Source organism: Hippopotamus amphibius, chromosome 14 (assembly GCF_030028045.1).
Source record: "Hippopotamus amphibius kiboko isolate mHipAmp2 chromosome 14, mHipAmp2.hap2, whole genome shotgun sequence".
Classification (NCBI taxonomy): Eukaryota; Metazoa; Chordata; class Mammalia; order Artiodactyla; family Hippopotamidae; genus Hippopotamus; species Hippopotamus amphibius.
Window position 1 is genome coordinate 12,167,619 of NC_080199.1, and position 18,736 is coordinate 12,186,354.

Below are 18,736 nucleotides of genomic sequence, written 5' to 3' on the forward strand. Positions count from 1 at the left end.
AATTCATGACGGCTGGAACGCGGGGAGCACATCAAGCCTGCGAGGCAGTGGGATCCATCATCACACAAGAACATCCCACGAGACAAGGTGCTGCAGCTGATTTTACTCTAGAAGAGTAACGTTGTCATTGCCCGTAGCAAACATACTACGGTTAAGACAGGAGGCTGCCGCACGTGAGAATTATCCACCCGTGAACAAAGCGTGTGGGGCAGAAATGATTACTCCGTGAAATAATTACAGGGGTTCTCCGCAGTCAACCTTTACAACGTTTTGCTCTCGGACAACAACAAAATAATATAGAAATCGGATCCTTTCTTTATGTGGATGTGGGAAACAGTTCATCAATTTGGGGAGACCAAAGCTTTCGTATCACAAAAAATACCTGCAGGGGCAGAGCCAGCCAGTGCTTCACAGTGTGGCAGGAACCATCGCCCACTAGCAACCTCTCAAAAGTACGGTGGCCGGGGTCCGGTTCATCCTTGGTGATCCAGAGACGAAGCACGGAGCGGGGGGTGGAGGGTGGGGGCGGGCGGACTCTCTGGGTTGAGAGGAGAGGAGGGTGGGGCGTGTGCACATGTGTGGTACATGGCGTGTGCTCCTCCCTCAACCACAGGAGCATGCGACCCCTCTTGAGAGAGGATGCTATGAGGACCTGCCCTGACTGAAGGGCAAGCTAGCTATCTTCGGGAGTGGTGGCCACTGCATAAGCCCCCAGGAGCTGATAAAAAGAACAGTGTCTCTGCCCATCCTGCTTATAGGACCCTCAGGTGTACAGCAAGTTCATGATGACAGGCTGTCCAGTCATGGGGCTCCTTTCTACTTTTCCCATAATGATCCCAAGTTCAAACACAAGCCAGAGAAGACAAGGAGGCTATTAACATCAAAAGTCTCCACCAAAAGCAAAGCGTCTGACCAGCTGGGATGATCACTCACCCCTCACTAGGTCACTTAAGAAAGGTAAAAAGCCTGTTTTCACTTCCCCATCTGTTTAAAATAAAGCCCAGGGACCTCACAGAGCTGTGGGTCATAAAGGGAAACAATAATGGGAGATGAAAAGAGCCTCCAGGCATGAGGAAAATGCTAAGAAGTGAAACTTTGCATTGTGAGGTCAGCCTTCAGACAAAAATGCACCTGTACAGGTAAGCCCCGCCCACGCCCAACAAGTGTTCTGAATCAGGAAGATAATAAGAGCTGAGCTCTCGGTTTAGGTACCATTTTAGCTTTAAACTGAGCTCTTATGTTCAGCTCAACTGCGCAAGGCCTGGCTGCGAATGCTGACTGGGCCAGGATAGAGGCAACTCGATCAGCAGACACACCTGGCCACGGTGAGACAGAACCACTCCAGCAGGGAAACTCCTCATCACAGCCTGCAGAGATGTCACAGCCCTGGAAGAGAAGCCTCCTTTCTGCTCTGGATGGACACCTGATCCCTCATGAATACTGTCCTGTTTCTCCTCCCCAGGGAAGCCCCTAGCATCCTGAGGTAGCTCCCACACCCCCAGGGAACCACCTCAAACCATCTCTGCCTCTGGGCATCACTATCCAAACCACGCCCCCCTCTGGGACCCTCCGCCCCTACCCTCCCATTCTTTTTTCAAATCTCTGGTGGCTTCTCCAGCTTCCTTTGCTGGCTCTTTTTCTGCCATAAGCTACGGTCATAGAAATTTGCCCCCAAAGTGTATTCAACAAGATTCTGTCCCTGGGTCTCTTTAGTCTCAACATTTTCTTCCTTAAAGATTTGATTTTTTTTTTTTAATTTATTTACTTATTGGCTGTGTTGGGTCTTCATCGCTGCACACAGGCTTTCTCTAGTTGTGGTCAGTGGAGGCTACTCTTCATTGCGGTGTGCAGGCTTCTCATTGTGGTGGCTTCTCTTGTTGCAGAGCACAGGTTCTAGGTGCATGGGCTTCAGTAGTTGCAGCACAGAGGCTCAGTAGTTGTGGCATATGGGCTTAGCTGCTCCACGGCATGTAGGACCTTCCCGGCCCAGGGATCGAACACGTGTCCCCTACGTTGGCAAGCGGATTCTTAACCACTGCGCCACCAGGGAAGTCCCAAAGATTTGATTCTTCTTGTGGTTAATTTCCACATCTACACCAACCCGCCTGATTTCCTTCCCAAGTTGGAGACCAGCGTTTCCAACTGCGTTTGCGGCTCCATTATTGAAACCTTGAAATTGATATGCCCCAAAGCAAGCTCCTCTTGCCTCCATTTTACCTGCTTTTTTCCTTTTTCCTTCAATGTCACTCTTAGTTTCACAAGCATTCTCCCAGTTAGCCAGGCTTGAAGGTCCAGGGGCCTCCCCTTCATTTCTCCTTTGTCCCACGAGCCCTGAGACTTGGTGAATTTCGACATGGAGTCTTTCCAGCCCTCCTGGCTGAACTTTGGCCCTCCTTCCAAGTGACACGACCTCAAGGTCTTCTAAAAAAACCCAGTGATCCTTCTTGGAAGCCCACAGCGGACCCCGAGTGCCTCCTTATACACCCCTCCTTGGGTCCCCGCTCCCTGCCAGCCAAGTTACGTCCCTGGCAGAACCCACCAAGACACACTGTTCCGGGGCAGGTCTCCATCCATCTCTGGGGAAAGACTTGGTCAGGTTGTGCTTAGCACCTGTCAGTCATTTCAGGGCTGGAATCTGGGGCTCCTGTGTGAAGGCCAAAGGTCCTTAGCAGTTTCCTCTGAGTGCATTTGAACGGCTGAGTAAAATGTCTTCGCTTTCAAATGGAAAAGCGTTCTGCACCTTTTCAGAAGTCACCAAACCTGTTTCCTTGTTTTTGAAGAAACAGGGTACCTTGGGCTTTGGCCAGAATGACATGGTCGAGCCTCTTCTCAGGTGTGTTGACTTGGGAGAAGGCACCATTTGGGTAGGCACAGGTGTGTTTGCTGAGCTGGGGTCCAGCCTAGTCATTCAGGAAAACTTCCTGGTAATTTTTCTGTCCTGTAATTTCCCGGTGCTGATGGAAGTATATATATGACAACCTAACTTAGGGCGGCAAAGAAAACACAGTGGCTGTGATATCTAAGCCCCAAATTTGGGGGACCTTGAGGCACCTTGTAAACTTTAGATTTCTTTCTATTAACAATAATTAAAAATATTATCACTGGATAAAGTCTGGAGTTTAGCTGACAATAATGTAGCATTAACACATTATTAACCTGGGGGGTTTTGGCAGAAACTAACACCTGTGGCTGTAATACATCTCCGGTCAAAAATGTGTTAAAGTAGAAAGGACAGGCCCCAAATGGAGTCACTTGAGCTAAAACCAAGACTTAATACCTAACCTAACTGCATTACAACCTCCCCCAAGAATGTAATCCTAACCCGTCAGCCAGGAATTTTCCAGTCAGCACCAGTGAGGTCACCTGTCACACGGGCCCTCTCAATCCTCAAATGAGGATGAGGTCACCTGCCACCCAGACCCCTTCCGTCCCCCAGGCAGGTTCCCTTCGTCTGAAATGATGGGTTTTTTGTTTATTCCTTGTTTTGCCTTTAAAAGCCTTTCTCTTTCTGGAGCTCCTTGGAGCTTCCTTCCACCCGCTAGATGAGATGCTGTCCGTTCAGGAATCAGCCAATAAAGCCATTCAGACCTTTAAACTTCACTCGGTTGAATTTTTTTTTTTTAAACAGAACCAACACTGGTTTCTTCGTTTTGACGAATGTGCCCTGTGATGTAGGAAGCTGACATCAGGTCGAGGGGTGTGGGTGAGGAATGTGCAGAAATGCTAATCTCATGGCAACTTTTCTCTAAATCTAAAGTTTCAATTTACATAAGAAGTTTATGCTAAAAAGTGGTCCGCCTTCACCCCTTTCTCTGTGTGGGGCAGGACACCAAGCCCTTTACCGACCCTGTCTCATTCAGTGCGTGTAACAAACAGCCCTATGAGGTGAAGACTGCATCCCACGCCTTACACGTGAGGAAATGAGGCCGTGCGAGGCCACGGACAGCTGGACGTAGACCTCAGGTGGCGGGATGGAGGACGCAGGCGCAGCCATCCCGCTGCACGCGAGCCAGACTGCATCCCCATCTCAAAGTATCGATACACACACACAGTCACTAACCCAGAGCAAACTCCTTTCTTAATAAACTTCATGTGATCCATTCTTCTCACCGAACATATTTCCTCATGGGTGGCCTCTTCCGTGTAGCATTAATAGCCCACGTGTCCTCCAAGAGAGAAGTGGCCAGTGACGCCCTCTGCCCACACTGGACACGGCCCACTCACCCACGAGAGGGCCTGGCCTTCCCTGCAAGACCCCAGCAGGCGAAGCCTGACACCCTCCCACCCACCCACCCATGCACTCATTCATTTATTCACTCATCGCTTATAGAAGAAACACGAGTTAGAAGCAAAATGCAAACCAAGGAATCATAGACTCTTTGGTCTGTCAGACACCCCACGTCAGTTGTTTCAGAAAAGCCGTTCATGACAGTCAGCTCGAGAAACACTTTAAAGTGCAAATTTCTGGCTTTCACCCCAGTGCTCTGATTCAGGAGGGCCAGGTGGGGCCTGGCGATCTGTATTTTTTCTAAACGCCTCTGGCCCATCAGCCCCAGGTGACCCTGGATGCCCCGCCAGGTTTGGTGCACCCAATAGACACGCGCCTTCTGGAAATGGACAGCCTCAGCTCAAGAAACCCCAAGGCAGAGGCGCTCGTTACCTCCGAGGGCAGCCTCTCATCGCCGAGCGGCACTTACTGTAAGGAAACCTTTTTCCATACTCAGACACAAGGTGCCTCTTTGGAAATTCACTCCTTTGTTTAAATTCTGTCCTCTAGTACAACTAAGGTGACACGGACCCCCTCTTTCATACAACCAGCCTGCAAAGAGCCATCCTATTTTCCAAAATCTTCTCTCTTTTAGGCCAAACGCCCATACTTCCAACAATTTTTTAAGAATGAAATGCATTCTACTATTATCCCATTTCAAACGTGAGACTCAGAATTGGGTACAGTACTCTGATGGAACTCAGAGCCTTCAAGTTTCAAGGGGCAATCCTTTCCCATGCTCTGGTCTCCCTCTAATGAGGCAGAGTCTACGGAAGAGGTTCTTGACCTTAGCTGCACGTTGGAATAATCACCTGAGAAGCTTTAGGAACTACTGATGCTTAGGTCCTACCTCTTGGAAATTCTGATACAACTGTCTGGGGTTCTGCCTGGCTTTTCAAAGGTTCCAGGTGATTTCAACGAGCAGCCAGCATTGAAAGCTACAGATGCAACAGATGTTGGTCTCTCTCTGTGTTACTCTATTGGCTCACACTAAACTCATTCACAATCCCTGCTGAGCTAGGTCTCCCTCATCGTGCACTTAATGAGCTGATCAGCTGACCTTCAATGGCAGATTTTTACATTGGCCGCTGATAAACGTCATGAGTTTGGCGTGGGTCCACTGTTGCAAGGCTATTGAAGGTCAAGTCAATTGAGCTGCATGCTGAATACCTGCTCTCTCTCTCTAGCTTTGAGTCTTTAACATGCTTCTGGTATCTTCATGGAAAATATGAATAAAATTACAGATCTTTGAAAGATACTCTACTAAAAATTCTATGGGAAATAAATGACAGCAGGTGCTCTTTAAGCAACTGGATATTCTTTCACAGATAAGGGCTAAAGATTTATGGTCACAGGTAAGTCCAAGAGCAACGGCAGTCATTCCTAGAATGAAATGTTTCTTAACAGCTGTCCAAAGTTCTCTGGTGGCAGTGCTAGGTAGTCAGACATGAGCGGGTCCCTCTCCCCCACTCACGACCCCATGGATGGGGTCATCTTTCCCTCCCCCATCTGGACGCTGGTGATCAGAACACGCCCCGAGATCCTCCCTCTTGTGGTCAAGGACCAACGCTAAGTTTCCAGCCTTAAGAGCACCAAGCAAGATAAAACCGCCAGAACAGGTTGGTGCGGGTACAGCAAGACCTGAAAGGTGACTCAGAGTAGCCCAGGGTACATTATGCCGTAATTAGAATAAATCAGCACTGCAGTTTTTGCCCGCTCCCCCACCCCGGGTTTTGCTTGGATGCTTGTGGGTAAGCACCTGTGCTCTAAGGGAAATGTTATATAACCTAAAGCTGTCAATCAACTTGTCAGTCATGTGACATGGGACACAGGGAGGGACCACTGCTCTAAAAATCCCAACCTCACCCCCATTGTGGGACTGCTTCTGGTCTCCACACAGCCCACTCTCATCTTTTCTCAGGAGCATGCTTTCGCTTTGCTTAATGAAACTCCTGCTACTTAAAACTGCTTTATGTCTCTCATCTGAAGTCTTTCCTTTGACAGGACAAGAACTGAGGAAACTGCCGTTCTGCCAGTTTCCACTAGCAGGAGCCAGTTGAAGCCACCACGCTGGGCTGCTGGGGTACTGCCAACCGAGGACATCGCCTGTGTGTGACCTCCCCAGCCTTCTTTACATCAACTGCCATGTGGACCGAAACTGCTCTAGTCACACCAGTTCAAGATGCTCTGAGCCTACAGGAAGACTATATTAATACACATCTCACTGGCCAGAAAATAAACTGTTGGAAATTGGTTTCTCCAGAGCTGCAAGGTCTTTGACTCTATTGTGAAAGCATCATTCGACTTTGCGTGAGTGAGGAGGCAAGATGGCAGAACACAATCGAAAGTTTTCTGGTTAGTTTTGGGAAGATAAAGTTAGATTCTGTAGAATATTTTTTTAATTTTGAAAAGTGTTATTTCTCTTACATTCACAGCACCAACCTAGAGTAAGGCTCTAAACTGGCATTTTCAGTCTTTCCCATCTTCAGTGAAGCTGACTCTGTATCTGTTCTTTCTCAATCCTGGCTGTGCTCTGCTCCCTGGGGCATCTGAGTGAAGCCTCCCACTTCCCTCTACCACAGCAAAGAGAGCTGCACTGGAATTATCTTCAGGCATAAAAAACATACAGGACTTCCCTGGTGGTGCAGCAGTTAAGAATCTGCCTGCTAATGCAGGAGACATGAGTTTGATCCCTGGTCTGGGAAGATCCCACATGCCATGGAACAACTAAGCCTGTGTGCCACAACTACTGAAGCCCACACACTCTAGGGCCCACGTGCCGCAACTACTGAAGCCCATGTGCCTAGAGCCCGTACTCCGCAACAAGAGAAGTCACGCGACGAGAAGCCCATACACCACAACTAAGAGTAGCCCCCCGCTCACCACAACTAGAGAAAGCCTGCGCATAGCAATGAAGACCCAACGCAGCCTAATAAAACAAACCCCCCCAACGCCCCCCCCCCCCCCCAAACACAAAGTCAGACATCTGAGCACATTTGCTTCACAACACAGGGAGCAGCTCTGCAAATCTGTTAACTGGCACCTGAATCCCATGCTTGGAATCACCTGGGGCAGCACCGCCTCATTCAGGGCTCCCGCAGGCCCTACGATCACTAAACGCCCCTGAGATCACGTTGAAGCAAACTCTCACCTGTAGTGAGGATGGATACCGTGTACACTGGGCTCCATTTCCACCCAAAACATAGTACAAAACGTCTGCTACCATCTCCTGGCATTTTTCAAATGCATGTTTAGTAGACAGTCAACTCCTCATGTGTCTACACACGTCTTTAAAAAGAAAAACCCGTAAGAATTTTCTATAAAAGCTGCCACGTTAGGCCAAGGGTACGTCAGACTTTGCATTCTACACTACAGACAATTTTTCCTGAATTTTTGCACCCACAGATTAGTCTTTTATATGGTATTTAATAAACAGACAACATTATTTTTAGCCAGACTGCTCTTCCTGGATATTTAGGTCAGTTCCAATCTTTTAATTCTGTCACGGATATCTTTGCCATTTGTCATTTCGTATGTTAGAATGTATCCTTAAGACATTTCTAGCAGTGGGATTCAAGGTCCAAGTGTATGCATGCGTGTGGCGAATGGGGCTCTATTTTTCAAAGTGCTCTTTACAAACACTGTGAAATATAATTCTGAAAACGGCATGAGACGTATAACACTTAAACGACTAAAAAGCAAGCACCCCTAAAGTGTTACCAGCACCCTAAAACGTCCCCCTTTGCCTCTACCCTTTATAACCCTCATCATCCTTCCAGAAGAAATGACTATATTTTGCGGTATTCATTTAATTATCGTCAGAAAACACGCATTTTGAAGAACTGTAAGCCAAAGGGGAAAAATTCAGGATGAGCGTTACCACGTGTAGATTTAACGGGAAATCACTGTAAGCTTGGCTTGTCCGAGGCCAGCTTCTGGCTTCATCTCTGCTCGTAGCTGCTGCTTAGAAGGAACGATGTAAAAATAACATTGGAAACAGAGAAAGAAAGAGGTGGTGGGGGTGAGGTAGAACTGTCACACAGAACTGTACTCACCACAGGGCGAGTCGTTGCTCAATTTCCTTGAGGAAATTTGTATGAAATTTGTGCAAAGGTTCAAAATTTGGGAATATGAGACTTTTCAAGGTTTCGGGCATGGGGTCCTCCTTGCTCACGGTGCACTGAAACCACTGGGAATAAAAAGAGGACACACTTAGAGGCGTGAAGGCAAAGGATGAAGGTCTGCAACTCTTCAGAGGTAACGCTGCAGCCCGCCACTCGTGGAGGCTACAGGGCTTTCCTGCCGCATTTGTAGCATTTCAAGAGCATCGAGGGCTTTCAGGCTTTTTAATGCTTTCCCTCCTTTCATTAGATGGGCGAAGAAGTACCCATCTCTTCGCTACCGCTTCCTGAAGTTTGTTACCAATTGACAGCTGAAGTCAGGATAAATCTCCGAAGTGGGCAGATGCTCAAATCAAAACTTCCATTATGGAACTCACTGGGTCATCCCTGATTTATACCACTTCCCGCTCTGATGTAGTCCTCGAGAAACTTCCACCTCTGCTCCTTCGCTGAAATGCTGAGCAGAAGGATGGCTGAACCCGAGAGTGAAGCCTCTGCCTTCCCACACATTACTGTCTCGCTGACCTGAGCCCGGGATGCGTCCCACCAGGATTACTGAGCAACTGCCCAGGACGCCACGCCCGCCCCGGAGGCACAGAAAGCCAACGATTCCAACTGACTTTCGGTGAGCCAGTCCTTCCCAGAATCCAGGATCATAAAGTCATTTGCCATGCTTTACATTTGTTTCCAAGACTGAACAGGACTGATTAATAAAAGGCAGTCTCTGGGGCAGATTTTGCTGACATGGCTCAATTTATTAAAACAATTTATTAAAACAAGGTTTCTAATTCACCTCTGAGGTCTCCCTCAAGCAAAATAATGGGCAAAACATGAAATGTTCTGCATCAGTGCAGGCAGACAGTAAACCATTTAATTTTAAACTTCTCCACTTTAGAAACTTCCTTCCTTTGCACTTAAAAATCACAATTATGAAAACCTTTTTAGAGCATATTCCAAATTAAACACAAGTATTACTGCCTAATTTCTACAACCCTGGACCACAATCCTTTTAATTGGAGTCAGAGAACCCAACATTAATTAGACCAGCTTGTCTCCTAAAGCTGAGTATTAGTTGAGATAAATTATGTAATTTACTGCTTTAGGGCAAACGCTACACATACTGAAGTGATGACTTCAAGATCCTTCAGGTACGTTCTCTCAGTGGTGGAGACTTCCTTAGCGATGAAGTACGCTTTGTCAGTTGGGAACCTCTGCAAAATTCATAAAAAGAAGACACAGTGACGAGCCTACGTCTCTAAGAATGTCCTGATTATAAGAAAGTCCTAATTAAATGATACATTGCTAACTTACGATCTTTGGTTGACTGGTATCAAGGCTAAATAAACTCTTATTTATGCTCTTTTGTGCGTGTGTGAGAGAGGAACTAGGATAGAGAATGGATTTCTATGATGAGAAAACTGTCTAGGAATGTTTCCTTCCATGTAAATACCAACCCCAGTGAAAGGCCTCAAATGAGTGTTAGCTACAACTGAGGACTATTCATTCAAAACTGGGCGCCTGAACGTCTAATTAATTAGGATAATATCAGAGTGATGATGCAGGCTTCAAGGAAATGAATGAAACAGAAAGCACAGCAGCCTTTGTCCTGGGCATCGTGGGCTGGTGGTATTGGTTTTTAAGAAATGAACGTTACGTTGTTCATGCGAACACAAAGGGTAGCTGATCCAAGGCGACAACAGCCAAAGTCCCTCTGTTAGGTGGGCAGACAGCACTGCCCAAGGGCAGGTCTGCCATTGGTTTTGATTCTCTTTAAACAACAAGTAAAAGGAAATCCCTCGTTGTTCACCATCTTGCTTCCCACAAGAGTCCACCCGGTTCCACCTCTGGGGATACACACGAAGCAGAGAGGAGGACAGATACTTGTACACCCACATTCCCAGCACATCAGACGAAACAGCCAAAAGGAGGAAACAACCCAGCTGTCCATCCACGGATGGATGGACACACAAAATGTTGTCTCTCCAGACAATGGAATACCAGTCCTCAAAGGGAAGGAAATTCTGACATGTGCTACAACATGGATAAACCTCGAGGACATTACGCTAAGTGAAATAAACCATTCATGAAAAAAACAAACCCTTTACGATTCCACTTACATGAGGTTACGTCCTAGAGCAGTCAATTCATGGGGACAGAAAGGAGAAGGGTGGTTGCCAGGGGCTGGGTGTGTGTGTGGGGTGGGGGTGGGGAGTCAGTGCTCAGTGTGCGTGGAGTTTGGAAGGATGACAAAGTTCTAGAGATGAATAGTGATGATGGTTATACAACACTGTGAACGCACTTAATGTCACTGAACAGTGTGCTTAAGAATGGTTCAAATGGTAAATTTTATGTAATGCGTATTACTGGAATTTAAAAAAAAAAAAAAAGATCACCAGGCGAGTGCCTGGCAGCCCCCACACCTTTCTCCGGCCGTCGTCCTCGTCGTCGGTCCGGGGGCCCGCCTGGTCGTTCAGCAGCGGGCTGACCAAGGGGGAGGCCTGCTTGGTGTCGGGGCTCAGGTTGGGCGACAGGATGGCGTTGGCGGGCGCAGGTCCTCCCTGTGAATTGATGGACAGCTCTGAAAGGTGAGGGCTGCCAGTCAGGGAGCCTGTTTGGGGATGAGAAGTATTAAAGAAAAAAAAAAAAAGTAATTCCTTCTGGGACCCGGTCTCCACTTACAATTTTCACCTTTTCAAACCTTTAGAAGCTCGACTACCATAGAGCACCCTTATAATGCCCTTCATGATTTTCTAGTTTTTTCCCTAAGTTGCAGCTGCCTTAATACTAAAGACACCATTCAGTGGAGTCACAGTTATGTCATTAATGATAAGGTGGAGAACTCTGCTTAGAGCATAATTACAACCGTTTAAAAGCATTGTGTAGCCCCAAACAGAATCTTCATCTCCTAACTACTGCCTTAGCTTCTAAGAATTACTCGAGAAAGACACAGTATCTATATCACAAGGAGACATGGGAAATGACTAGAAAACAGAGCTATTCTAATAGAAGACTAAAGGACTTGGGACACCCAGGACAGGCTACGTCTTGGAACAATGGGCCACAGCTAAAGAAAGGGCAAGCAGCTACCTCCCCATTCTACGAAGAACAGAAGCAAGCTTGTTATACCTGGTGATGTCATTCCATGTCTCTCTCACTGTTTGGGACAGAAACACTAGTATCACAATTACAGCAAAGGTGATCATTTAAAAAATGCAAAGCTGGAGGTCATTACATTATCACAATTCCCCTTTATGAGTCAAAAAATAATCATTCCTCTGAGAAGGATACCATAGGAAATAATAGGAAAATGTGCAATTACCCATGAGTCAGCCAAATGAGATGACACACACCTGAAACTCGTTGCCAACAGAGTTTTGCAAATACTGATACCTCGACCTCTTGAAACTATTGACAAGATGTTTCTAAATCTATTTCTAAACTAAATGTTTTTGCTTTACAGATTTATAATTCTAAAGCAGATGTGCAAAAACTAGGATTAGGGTAAACAAACTTCAAGTAGCCTGCAGCCCTGTCAGCCACCATTGTAGGGAAAGGCTACATACATGCTTTCTCCATTTTCCCACATACAGTTTCCTGCTCATGGCTACTCAGCACAGTATCAAGGATCTTGGGGGCAGGGAAAGGTGAAGCATGGTTTTCTGGGAATCCCCCCCATTTTCTTGACCTCTGTCCTCTCTCTCTGGATTCATTCATATTCACTTGGAAATTACAAGACAGGGCAGCCTCGAATGGAGCTGATGGAGTTAGGTAATGAACTTGATCCCAGTATGAATGAACCATGCAGAAACCCCCACCAGCCCCAACCCAGTCCCAGGTTGACCAGCTGGCTGTGTCCCCTACACATGGGTGAAAAGCCACCAAGCCCACAAAAACAATGGAAAGCAGTCATCCTGCCCGCTGATTATTGGTCAGTACAATCATCCTTGAAGAACAAGATTAGAAAATGTCAGGAAAAGTCAGATTCCAGAAGTTTGCATTAAAAAAAAAATCCCTCTAGGAAAATTCCTTACATTCTCATAGACATCATTAAAACAAAGTCCTGATGTTAGACAAAGATCCGATCAGCCCACACACCACCAAACCCAGAAACACCCGGAGAAAAAGGCCAGAAATTGCTTCAGAAATGTCAATTTTATTGACACTAGTGCACAACTGAATACAATAATTTCGAGAGAATTGGAACTTGTCAAATAGAAATAGTGACAGCAATCATAACTGCAATTGATTCAAGGTACTACACTATTCTCTTAAAAAAAAGAATCACAAAACGAAAAATGTTATCACTGCAAAGAGGAATTAGAAAAGAGAAAGTCTGGCAGCCTGGAGATCAAAACATTTCATGCACCTGTGAGTTGCTGTTGACGAGTCGCTTTTTATTGGTCCACCATTAGCTGGCAAAACGTGGGGGTTTACCTTCAGCTCTCACACCGTGTGTGAGACCAGGTGAGGCAGTGTAAGTGAGAACATGCCAGGCCAACTTGAATCTGCAGTGACGTGGGACAGAAAAAGCGTTCACCTCACCGTTCAAAGAGTTGGCGCCAAGAACAAAAAGCAGTTAGAAGGCGAGCTTGAAGGAGGAGTGCAGGTGGGGAAACAGTACCAATCAGGCCCTGGACGGCATCCAGCAGCAGATAAAAAACCAACTGCCACATGACGAGGGAGAAAATAAGGATGAACACACTCAAGTACAATCACATCCGCCCTTCAAGGTCAAAAGCTGTTGCCCTCGTGACTTTCCCTGGGGACACTTTGGTTTGCTAGACCTAACGGGCCGGAAGGATGAGGTAACAGACCAGGGCTCTGGGAGAGGTGCCACCCCCTCAAGAAGGCAGGACACATTGCAAAGATCGCAAGCTAGAAGACTCCCCACCGGACCACACTGGAGACAGGATTCAGAAAGTGGGACACTGAGAGTGAACTTGATGACGACCATCTTCCTAGGTAGAGTCGGGGACAGTTCTGAACTCAGCTACGTTCTCACTCACACGGCCTAGAGATGTGTGTGACACCGATGTTACACGTGTAATACACAACCCTGGAGAATGACCAAATCAGGGTAGCCCATTTCCATTTCCAGAGAGGCTACTTCACTGGCTTTGTGTCTACTAACTGGGCCGAAGAAAGCCAAGGTGATGAGGGTATTTAAACAGTAAGGCCAATAAATCAATGAATACCAAGCAGCCCGTCCTAGAAATCTATCAGCAATGCTAAGGAAGGGAAAGGTCCAAAACTCTGAGGTTCCATTTTATCAATCTAAGCCAAATTCATGGAGAACAGCTTCCTTCCTCCCCTTGCGGGAGGAAGTCCTCAAGGCTTTGAAAATTCACAGGTGACATGGTTCCAAACAAAAATAGGTATGGCTCATTGATCATTCAGCAATCAATGGGAAATGCTCATGAGAGTAACTGGTAGAGTTTGGCAGCTTGATGAGTAATTAAAATTCTCTTTCAACTCTGAGCCAGTGTGTGACAAGGGTCTGTACTAACCGGTGTCCACGCAGGGCCTGCCCTCAGGCAAGTATGAAGAGCTGGGTCTGAAAGAAGGTCAATGTCTAAGGTCACAGTTATTATAACTACATGTAACCAATTTTCCCTGAAGTAGTCCCATTTCACACAAAAAAGCAAACATAGTGGTGTTAGAGAACATGTCTCTGCCAGATTTACGCAGCCTCATAAAGCTTGTTCATGTCACAGTCTGTCACCTGCCTTGAAGGGCCAGCCCTGGATGATGAGGAGACATGGTGACTGGCGTTCACGGCTACTCCATGAACTTACTAATGCCTGGGAATTTTTAGCATTTTCTTTCTCTATGACAAATTGACGCAAAGGCATTCTTTCAGCAAGGGGCTCTAGATGAATAATTTGGGGGGGGTCTTCTAAGAAAGCACCTGGATATTAAGGCAATAGATGGAAAGAAGTTTGAAGAGATGAGAAAAAGATCAGCTACAACCTAAAAGTCTGGAAGCTTTTGATTCTTAAGAAATTTGTTTTCCTATTTTCAGAAATTGCCCTGCAGGTTTTTAGGCATTCAGTTAAATTTCCAGTTAATAAGTTTCAAGTCCCCCCTCACCTCTTCCAAATAATTTCATGACCCCCCCCCCCCAATCTCCATGTCCCCCTCCCTACCCTTATTCTGCATGAAGAGGGTGGAGTTTATGTCACTCCCATGGACTAAACATGCTTCCACTAACACTACCCTCAAGGGAGGCATTTCTGGTAATTGCTTTTAAAAACCCTTTTAAATGTACACATTCTCATAGCACAAGCAATTGTGGAACTTCAAACGAGCACTGCAGTATTTATGGATTCCAATTTATCACCCAGCCCAGAAACGGGCTTAGCTGCTCTATCTTTTTAATGTAAAATACATTCATAAGTCTTCTCTCGGGCTGCACAGGGGAAGCTGGATCTGCAGCCTCACCCAGACTGGAGCATCTCTTGACCAGCTCTCCATCAGAGGCACATAAACGGTGGGAACATAGTTTAGGAGCAACAAGCCAAACTCACACCTGCCTTCCCCTTTTGGGACTGGGTACCAGCCGCCCAGTAACCATCTACTTCCTCCGACTGTACCAAAGGCTTAAGAACAAACTCACACAAGCCTGGGAGAAGAGAATTTTCTAATCTGTTTTTCAAGTAATAAAAATGGCATTTCGAATATTTAGTTGTACCTGTCCTGTGTTTTAAATTAGTCAAGAAGTGGGGAATCCTCATTTTTTAATTAGATAAGTGTTATTTTCCCTGTTAAGGAGGGAACCAGAAAAACTGAAAACTTTAAAAACAGTAACCCACAGATGTGTTAAATATTAAAATATCTGAGAATGAGAACACATGAAAATGAGACTGCTGACTGCTTTCTCAAGCCCTCTTTCCAAAATTTTAAGAAGTACAATCATTAAAAAAGTATCTATGAGGATTCCCTCAGTATTCCCCCAAAGCTCTCTATTTGGCAAACTTCTAGATGCCACTCATCCACCGTGATTGCTCTCCTGTTATTTGGTTCTAAAGTATAGGAGATTGCATCTCTATGTACCCAGAATACGCTTCAAAGGCACCTGCAGGAAATACATCACAGATGCAAGTTTTCATTTATTTTTTAAAAGGCTCTTTTTAAATCCACAATCTCCCTCCAAAAGAAAAGATAAACTCTCTCTGGAGATGGTCTACATTTGAAAGCCAGTTTATCAGAAAAAGGTCAGTACTGTATTGATTCATGAGAAGTCTCTAGAACAGGTAGGATTTACTCTAGGCTGGTAACTAAGCTGGGTCCCACCCCCATGGAATATGTGAGGGGAAGAAAAAGGCTGACAATGTTTCACTGAAATTACAAGATACCACAAGAAAAACCAGATTGTAGGATTACCGATCACAGCAGGGTGGCCTTCTTCTGGAGAACTTAAGTTGTTGTGGGTAATGTACGCGCTTCTTAGACCAAGTTCCTTGAAGAAAAGTTTTACAAGCAGCTAAACATCAACGGTTACTGTTCCTCACCAAGCAATTCAGAAAAGCAACAGTGATGCCACTTGCAGAAAAATGAAGAGAAAGGCCGCTAATGGGAAAACAATAGTGAATGCACTAGCTTGTTCTTGCTTAGGGGAAAAAGATACAGGAGAATTCTCCTTTGTCTGAACACAGTGGTGGTGGTGGTGGTGGTGGTGGTGGTGGTGGTGGTGGTGGTGTCTGGGCTGGGGGACCTGGTGCTTCGTACCAATGAAAAACACCATCTTGTACTCAGGACAAAGCTTCAGCCATCAGTCGGAAAGAACAGTTACAATTGACAGTTTTTACAGCAAGATACCTGTTAGAACAAGTAAAAGCCTCTTCAGTTGAGATTAACAAGCGCTATTAATCCCGTGCATACACCGTTACATGAGTTTGGCCTTCCATGCTTAAAGAATCACCAAGCTCATTGTTACTGGAGAAACCAGCCACCTTCCCGGTGGAATAGATACCATGCTTTAGTGAGATACTGCGGTCTCAGCCGTGGAGAGAAGATGGAACCAGACAGCATCTGTGAGAGCCTACATGCTGGGTAGACAGCAAACTGCCAACAGCTCATTGGCCACAAGGAGCCAACTGGGCTGAGCTAGAGAGGTCTTCTCTGCATTTCTATCTACCCCTACTTCCCAACAACACACACACACACACACACACACAGCTAAGTTCTCTTATAAGCTATGTGAAGTCTGCTATGCCCACTGGAATAGATGTTCCTGTTCAAAATAGGAAGCCAGTCCTCTGGTTAGCTGTCCAAGCACCCCCATGTAAGCTCCTGCCACAGATGCTCTCCGTTTCCGTGAACCCTGACCCCGCTACAGAGATCCTGCTCACTTCCAAGGACCACCCCCACCCCCACCTAGCACAAAGTAAAGATGAAATCAGAAAAGTGAAGTCTTCTGTTCATCTTCTATTTCCCCACCTTGAGTGAAATACGGTACCACCCAGCAGGATCGCTCAGGATGCCTCTGTGAAAAAGCTTGCTGTTTAGTGAGCAGGATCACTGTATTCTAGAAGAAACAGGTGTTCCAAGTACAAACTGGTATTCAGTCATGTTAAAATAAAAAAAAAAAGACGTCAGACAGTGCTCCAACAATGCAGGGAACAGAAGGTACACCATGCTTTGCGGATAAAAGACAGAACGCTGGGGGAAAAGAAAGCTTTCTTTTAGGTACATGCTGACCTCACCGTGCACACCATGGCACAACAGAAAAATGTTTTCTCAGATTTATTGAACAAATGACAAAAATGAGAACGAAGTCCCCAGCCTTTATTTTAAAATTCAGCGTATTAGAAATTTTTAATAAAATATTAAATATACACACTGAGAGAACAGAAGGGAATTGGATTAATAACACAGGCCAAGCTTGTGAGATTGGGTTAGTTAGGTTTTCATGGCAACTTTCCAGGGAGAAAGGAAGGGAGGGAGGGGTAGGGATTGAATCCACTGGCCATTCTGGTGCGTGTGCAGAGAGCTCTCAACTAAGGAAAGCCTATCTTTGGTCGTTCTATAAATCACTGTGGGCAGAGTGACGCATGCTTTCTTTCTTACAAAGGCCCAAGGAAAAAGCAATCGCTGGCCCAGATTCATGAGCCAGAAAGGTCACCTGTGAATAATGACAGGCCCGTTACAGGCTCCAAAACGACCCTTCTGCTGTTTCCTATTTGAGAGGCAGTTAACAATCCCAATTTATAATAATGCAGAAGCACTGCTTCCAAACTCCCGGTACCTCCACCTCTTACTGAAAAGTAGAGTTAATCCCTGTTCAATGGTTTTTACTACCCCCGCCCCACATGCAAGTCCTCTCTCCCTCCTCAGTTTCTTGGTTTATGTTGCATTTTGCAGTGATTTCTAACTACTCTTCAATATCCTGAAGTCCCTACACTTGGCCCCAGTCACAGGCTCACATAATTTCCAGTACCATTTCCATGATGATACTAATCGCATCTGCCTTGCAGCTAATCTTTCACACCAGCTCTCAACTAGACACTTAGATCAAGATACCCTGTGTCAATTGTTGATTTTTAATCCTACCTATTTTCGAAAATAAAGGCACCCCAAGACATATCGGAATAACCTGATCTAGAACCCACACAAATACGCCAAGGAGCTGCCTTCCACCGGAAGTTATAATCAAACACCAGAGACCAAGAAGACTGCCAAAGGCCGTCTCCAAGGCTAAACTGTGATGTGAGTATCATTCAGTCCATCCACACTGAAACGATCCTGAACAAATCAGAGTCTCTTCAATTTTCAAAGCTTTCAGGAAAAGAAGATTTTCTAATTCTACCTTAGCTTCTGCCAGGATGTTCAACTGCTTTCGCTGGGAAAGAAAAAAAGTTCCCCATGCTGGAAGTTTCATCTATGTTTTCTGGAGTGATGTGTTGTGAATTTTATGAAGCAAGACCTTTTTTTCACAAGACTCAACTCACCACCTCCCAAATATACCATATGACACACAAATCAGCATTTGCAACTTTTGTTCACAGAGGAAATACTTAAAATCCCCAGGTTACCCAGGAAACAATAAATAGCCCTTTTCCAAGTATGTGTCCAAACAGGCGGCAACCAGGCCACTCTTCATCTCTGATGCCTACGACGCTAGGCCAAATCATCATGGGTAGTTTTTTGCTTTTCATTATTATTTTTTTTAATAAAAAGAGAGCTGCTACATTACGTGACATGCTTATTTTGATCTAAAAGTCATGGCTTCATTTTAAAAACCAGCAACTGGTGCTAGAGGTATGCACAGGGTACACTAGAGACTCCATTTCCCTGTATTGTGTTTCATTCCACTAAACAGAAGCAGATGGAATTAGACTAACAAGGA

The 18,736-nt window shown here is 45.7% G+C and overlaps 1 protein-coding gene across 1 annotated transcript in view; it reads right to left on the reverse strand.

The window, feature by feature from the left end:
- FARP1 (FERM, ARH/RhoGEF and pleckstrin domain protein 1) overlaps nucleotides 1-18,736 on the reverse strand; it is a 297,915-nt gene that overhangs the window by 35,729 nt on the left and 243,450 nt on the right. The window contains exons 14-16 of the mRNA XM_057707383.1: nucleotides 10,809-10,996; nucleotides 9,510-9,599; nucleotides 8,323-8,456 (exon numbers count right to left, since the gene is read on the reverse strand). Coding sequence (XP_057563366.1) covers nucleotides 8,323-8,456; nucleotides 9,510-9,599; nucleotides 10,809-10,996 — 412 coding nt within the window. The remainder of the gene's footprint in view (nucleotides 1-8,322; nucleotides 8,457-9,509; nucleotides 9,600-10,808; nucleotides 10,997-18,736) is intronic.